The sequence below is a fragment of the Panthera uncia genome (assembly GCF_023721935.1).
Source record: "Panthera uncia isolate 11264 chromosome A1 unlocalized genomic scaffold, Puncia_PCG_1.0 HiC_scaffold_16, whole genome shotgun sequence".
In the NCBI taxonomy this organism is placed as follows: Eukaryota; Metazoa; Chordata; class Mammalia; order Carnivora; family Felidae; genus Panthera; species Panthera uncia.
The window spans coordinates 11,092,485-11,099,539 of record NW_026057576.1 but is presented as its reverse complement, the minus strand read 5'-3'; the positions used below and the strand labels follow the sequence as shown (position 1 = coordinate 11,099,539).

At 39.4% G+C, this 7,055-nt stretch overlaps 1 protein-coding gene across 1 annotated transcript in view; it reads right to left on the bottom strand.

Moving 5' to 3' along the window:
- The window catches only part of BRCA2 (BRCA2 DNA repair associated), a 60,284-nt gene that overhangs the window by 29,919 nt on the left and 23,310 nt on the right, over positions 1 to 7,055 (bottom strand). Inside the window, 1 exon segment of the mRNA XM_049646788.1 lies at positions 5,907 to 5,976. Within this exon segment, the coding sequence (XP_049502745.1) occupies positions 5,907 to 5,976 (70 nt within the window).

Sequence of the window (7,055 nt, the reverse complement as noted above, 5' to 3'; positions counted from 1 at the left end):
TTTTTTTTTTTTTTTTTTTTTTTTTTTTTTTAGTGCTCCTTTCATTTAGCCAGAAAGACTTGTGCATTCTTGAAATGCTTTTTTTTCTCAGACTTCTCTCCCCTTCAAGCTAATACTCCTTGTGACCTTAATGGCCAACCTTCCTAAACAGGTAATCTAAACTAGCTATCTTTACCTATTCAACTTCTACTCATTGAACTCTCATTTCTCCCACTCTTCTACAGAAATTGTCCTCAACCAAGTTGCTAATGACCTTCCAAGTGCCTACAATACATATGTACATACATACACACACACACAGTTTCACAAGTAAACTCACTCTACTTGACCTTTGACAGATGATTTTTTTCCTTCTTAAAATTCTCACCTCTAATATCTACACCACCACTGTCTGTTTCTTTTTTGTTTTCCTCTTTCTGACTCTTAAAAAAATTCCCATCTCTAAAGTTGGATTTCTTCCCTAGACATTTTCCCTGGGTGATTGAATCATTTTCCTTGCTTAAATTATCATCTAACAATAAAAATATTAATCTGTATCTTCATGCTTGACTTTCCCCCTAGGTGTTATTCCTGCACCTTTAACTTTGTACAGCACGACATATCTCTACCTTGATGTTCCACACTCATCTCAAACTCAACACATCCAAGACTAAATTTATCACCTTCTCTAGCATACGTGTTCTTCCCAATGTTTGCTATCTTGTTGAAAACTGCATACTTCCTTTTACCCAACCCTGAACTCCTAGAGATTGAAGTTACCCTGGAACTCATTTAGTTCTTCAGTCATCTAACCATCAAATATTTAATGAGTTCCTACTATGTGTGCCAGGCACTGTTTTGGCTGTAGGATATAGTGGGAACAAAACAAAATCATAGAGTTTATATTCTAGTGGAGGGAAACATACAAATAAATATGTCAGTTGGTATTAAATACTATAGAGAAGATTAAAAGCACAGTAAGGGGGACAGGGAGTGTCCAGCAAAAGAAATAATATTCTAAAAAGGCTGGTAAGAAAGACATTATTGATAAGGTGACATTTGTACAGAGCCCTGAAGGAAGAGAGAAAGAAAGCCATGCAGGTATATGGGAGAGGTGCTGCAGGGCTGCAGGCAGAGTGAACATCACACGCCGGGCTATGCCTAAGTATACCTGGAGCAGAGTGAGCAGGGACAGTCAGTAGGTGGGACTGGAAATAAAGCAAGAAGGCTGGATCACAGAGAACCTGTACACCCTCGTAGGGCTTCCCAATTATACTCAGATGGGAAGTCACGGGCTAGTTTTTGAGTAAAGAAATGACACACTCTATCCTCTGGTGTGAGTGTATTTTGAAAGCAGAGTTGTTAGACTTTTATAGGAAAGCAGATTAGGGTAAGCTTTGAAGCTGTTAAGTTTGAGATATCTATTAGTCACCCCAATAAAAATGTCAAGGAGGTAACTAGATGAATGCATATGTTTTTCAGGGAAGAAATCTGGGCTAACGATATTAATTTTGGAGCCATCAGTAAATAGAGGGTATATAAAGTCATGACAGTGGATGAGGCAGTGATGAAGGAGGAAGGTCAGGAAGAGAAGCCATCTGGAAGTGAACCATGAGGGAATTTAACATTTAGTAATTTAAGGGAAGAACAAAAGAGAAAGAATGGCCACTGGGAAGGAGAAGTAAGAGAGTGGTCCCAGGAGTTGAAGAAAGTGTGAAGAAGAGTGATTAACTATGCAAATGCTAGGTTAACAGGAGGGCGGAGAGCTGACAAGATTCAACAACTGCTGGCTAACCAGTAATCTTGATAAGGAGTAGTGCCTGGTGATCAGAGAGTGATCAGAGAGTATGGTAGGTTCAGGAGAGGAGGGGGAGAGATAAGTAGACAACATTCTGATGAGTTGTGCTTTAAGGGGCTAAAGAAACAGACTGGTGGGATTAGAGGAATCAAGAAAGGTGTTTCTTGTTAAGACGGAGACTTACAGCAATTACCTCACTGATGGGACTAAGCCACTGGAGAGGAAGACAGGTATCAATGCAGGAGAGGGGCAATTGCTGGACTGATTTCCCTCAGTAGATGATTGAGAGATCCCGTGCAGAAGAATAAATGCAACTTCTACTCCAAAACTTATTTTCATTTATCTTGTACTCCCTTGTTTTTAAATATTAAGAGTCTTGTGAAAATGAGGCATTTGCTTTGTAGGTCATGTCTAAGATGTCTGCTTGAATATAAGTGGAGATAGTCTGACACTCCCAGTTAGCCACTATCTGGCCAAATCTTTTTTTATGTTTGTTCGTTCGTTTGTTTGTTTGTTTGTTTAGAGAGTGTGTGTCTGTGAGCAGGAGGAAAGGGGCAGAGAGAGAGAGAAAATCTTAAGCAGGTTCCATGCTCAGCATGAGCCCGACGCGGGGCTTAATCCTACGACCTAAGCTGAAATCAAGAGTTGGGGGCTCAACCAACTGAGCCACCCAGGCGCCCCTGGTCAAATCTTCTTGAATCTCAATCTTTCGCTCACTTTATACTCTCTGCTCTAGCACTTGTGTTAAATTTTCCTTACTAATCTCCTTGCAGCAGTCTCACTTTGGTCTATTTCTAAAACAGAAATTTGGTTATCCTGCTCCTCTTCTTAGACACTTCCACAAATGGTCACCTACCCAGTTTCGACTTGTCAGAAATGACACAGGAGGCTTCCTATATATAGGTCCCAACCTCCCCATTTCTTTTTTGTTTCTTCCCAGCCCCCACCACACCCCAGCCCACTAAATCCCATGAGGAAAGCCACACTTCTTTCTTTTACCCGAGTGTGGAGCTCCCCCCTCACCCAAGCATTCTTTTCATTCTGTCTGGAGAACTGTTCTTGCTAAGCTTCTGTCCCATAATTAGGTGCCAATTTTTCTATGCTGTCATGTCACTCAGTTATACCTACTTTGGTACTTTTATCACGGTAATTCTTTTCACACCTGGCTCCAAGACTAGCAATCTGAGGTAGACTTATCTTTGTATCTATCTGCACAATAGAAATCAGATACTTAGGTAAATTAGTTCCTTATGCATACTTACTAAATGCACAGAACTATTTTATCATGTATGAAAATTAAGGTAATATGAAGATAAATAAGCATTTATTTTTAATATTACAACCTCCTTTTGGAAATGGAAACAAACCACATGGGTTTCTACTTTCAAAACACGTATATTAGAAGCCTACTGGAAAATATACTCCAGAAATGAGGATCAATGATTTTTTTCAACAATGCCACAAATAGTTATCTATGAAAAGGTAATATTAAAAACAATTTAAACCACAGCTTTGGGCTAAATAATTTACCAGGTGAGAAAGGTTTTATAACTGCTTTCTACAATTTTAGATGCTTCTATGATATTCACATCCATTATCTCTAAGTGACATTTCTGTGACTGCTTCTTCTTGAAGAGCCACTTGGAAGATCAAGATTTAGCTCTCTGTCAACACCACTTCTGCTTTACTAAATAGCCTTTCTATCTCATCTCCCTGTCTTCCCATGTTACGTATTTGACTGTCAACATTTAATTGTGTACCCTCTCTGGAGACTTAAGCCCTGGTCTTCTGTTAGAGTGGACAACAGGTAGCTGTCCAGCTTCATGGAGTGGAGGAGGCAATGTATTTTCAACCTATACCCTTGTTCTGTCTCCTTCCTTCTTCACCACCAACTGTGAAGATACACTAATTCCTCAGCTTTTGAGGCTCTTCAGTGTAAAATGGTTGGTTTTTTTCTCTCCCCACTATTAGCTTTTTAATCCGTTTTCTTCCAAATCCTTGGAAATACAGCCACTGAGGTCTCCTCTCCTGTCCTCCCTTATCTTTGGTGGGTGCAAGTTCCCTCACTGCGGTTTTGCTAAAATTTTGGAAGGCAATGGAACTATTTGGGTGTGCTCAATCCACCATCTTTACCAAAAAGTTTATTACTGCATTAAGACTTCAGGTTCTGCTTCAATTTTATCTTGTAGGCAAACTCTCTGAGGGCTCTATTCTTCTGTCCGAAAATGGTCTAGCTGCCAGCCTGGGCTTAGTGACACAGCTATCTTTCTGGGATCTCCCCTCAAAGCACTGTCTACCTGGGTGATTCCCTCTGCCTCTTTCCTATGCTAAGTTCTTGTTTCTCAAATCTTACATCTTCCTCCTTCTTGGTTATGGGTGACTTCTGTGAGCTTCCTGAGAAAAGTGCATGGAGGATAAACCTTTTGGTACTCTGCATCTGAAAAATGTCTACCTCACACTTATTTGATATTTTGGTCAGTGATAGGATTCTAGGCTGGAAGTCATTTTCTCTCAGAATTTTCAAGGCACTGCTCTGTAGTATACATTATAGAATCCATAATCTTCTAGCTTCCATTGTTAATGATGAGAGGATTTATACCATTAGGACTCTTGAAACTTTGTTTGAAACCTGATTTTTCTGCCCTCCCCTCTCCCCCAGAAAATTTAAGGTTTCCCTTTCCCTGCAGCATTCTAAAATTTCAAAAGCATGTTCCTTAATGTGAGTCAGTTTTTATTCGTGTGATCAGAGGGCTCTTTTAATCAAAGAAACTCATATCCTTCAGTACTGCTAAAGTATCTTATTTCTTTGAAAACTTCTCTTCATTTCCCCTTTATTTCTTCTTTCCCAAACTCCAAATTTTCAGATGTTAGCCCATATGACTGACTTTTCCAATTATCTTTTCTTTTTTCATCTTTTTCTTTTTGTTCTATATTCTTGGAGATTTCATAACTTTTCTATTACTTCTGTTGTTCTCCACCTGGGAATATTAGTAAGTTTTTTTGAAATTTTATTCACCTCCATGTATGGTCTATTTCCTCTAAGTTTCTTTCTCTTTTGTTTGTTTTTGTGCTATGGAAACTATCACAGAGGCTTTCTGCCAATAGCTAGTGATCTTTTATTTTCTGATCTTATCTAAGAGTGAGGTATAGGGCACCTGGTTGGTTCAGCTCATTAAGTGCCACCTGACTCTAGATTTCGGCTCAGGTCATGATCTCAAGGTTCATGGGATTGAGCCCCGCACTGGGCTCTGTGCTGACAGTGCCGAACCTGCCTGGGATGGGATTCTCGCTCTTTCTCCTTCTTCCTCTCTGCCCCTCCCCTGCTCTCTCTCAAAACAAACAAACAAACAAACAAACAAACAAACAGTGAGGTGTGTGCTGGAGGGGCTTGTTAATCGTTGGCATCACTGTCTGGTGCTCTGGCTATGCAGTTTCGTTTGAGTACCTGCATTTGTCAGTATTTCTAGTCTTTCCTATTGGGCTAGTCATGTTCCCTAGAAAAAAAGTCTTCTAGTCCTCTGCCTAGAGGCGTGGCTGCCAGTATTTGGGAGCCAAATGTGGGAAGGAGGCTGGCAAGTCTCACTACTTGAGAAGCAGATTTTTTACTTGATCTCTGTTTTCGGTACCCTCCCTTCAACTGTGCCTACTGTGTCTCCCCTCTCCCACTTCAGAACCCCTCCAATTCATCTTCTCCAGACAATAACCTTCCAGGTCTTCTGGCACAAAAGGGATAACTGGCTGCCTGCAGTGGGGGAAGGGATATAGGTATTTCTTAAACAGATTTTCAACTAATCTCCCTATTTTCTACCTCACCTTCAGAAGTACAAGTTGCTGCCAATTTGAGTCTTTCTTGGGTTTCTTCTTTGGGGGAAATTGGGTAGCTTCTCTACTTGCTCTAATGTCAAGTTTTAGCTTTCTATGATGTTCTAAGTCTTTCATGCTTTTTGGCTTCCAGAATTTGTTTTTTCTCCGATCATTGTCCTTGTGGATTTATACATTAAAAAAATTCTTAGCAATTTGAGTAGGGCTTTGAAAGGGAGGAGAGATAAAAGAATATCTTTAGAAATATTTATTTAAAAAAAACATACTTTTCCTATACTATAATAAAAAAAAATTGAACATGTCTTACCTAAAGGGTCCACAGGTAACTGGCTGTAAAGAAATATGATGCATAAACAAGCTTCTGTCTTTTATGATGCCTAGAAAAATATTTTACGTTATGTATTAATGAAAATCTGAATGAAATTTTATTTCCTATACCTATTTATTACACATAATTGTAAATATTTACATAAAAAATTGATATATAGGCCTGAAATATTTGACTCACAAACATAATAACTATATACCAAATAACTCAGCATAAACAAATCAAGAAAATCAGTATAAATTTCATTAGCTGATGTTAATCATAACTCAAATGTGTTAGTTAACTGCCATGCATCAACTTTAAAATTTAGTCTTATGAAGGTTTACAAGCCAAACTTTAGATATTGTTCTCAGTATGCAACTTGTACTTCTCAAACCTTCAAATCGTTCATTAGTACGGGATTGGCTGACTAAACTAGAATATATTGATACAACCACATGATCAAATACTATGCAACCATAAAAAAGAATGAAGAAGATTCTATGCAGTCATTAAGGGTCTGCTGTGGGATTTATTGCATGTGTTTCAGAACTAAGCCTCTACAGTCTAACACATTTATGCCTCACTACTTGAAATCTTCCTTTCCAAACCCAGGAACCAAATATATAGCGAGCAATAGTTACACGTTTTATTTATTTTTTTTTATGTATTGCATGGTAAGAATTTCAGATTTTAGTCTAAATGAGATAAGAAGCCACGCAGAGTTTTAAGCAATCAAGGAGTATGATCTGACCTTTTTGTTACCAGGATGACCCTGGCTGTTATGCTGAGACAGCCTGGAGGAGGGGCAGAGGCAGAAACAGAGAAAGGAGTTACAAGCTTTGACTGTGGCTTAGATGAAGGTGGTAGGGGGAGAATGAGAAGAAATGATCAGATTCTTGTTATTTTGAAAGGTAGAACAGGGGCGCCTGGGTGGCGCAGTCAGTTAAGCGTCCGACTTCAGCCAGGTCACGATCTCGCGGTCCGCGAGTTCGAGCCCCGCGTCAGGCTCTGGGCTGATGGCTCAGAGCCTGGAGCCTGTTTCCGATTCTGTGTCTCCCTCTCTCTCTGACCCTCCCCCGTTCATGCTCTGTCTCTCTCTGTCCCAAAAATAAAATTAAAAAAAAAAAAAAAAAAAAAAAAAAAAAA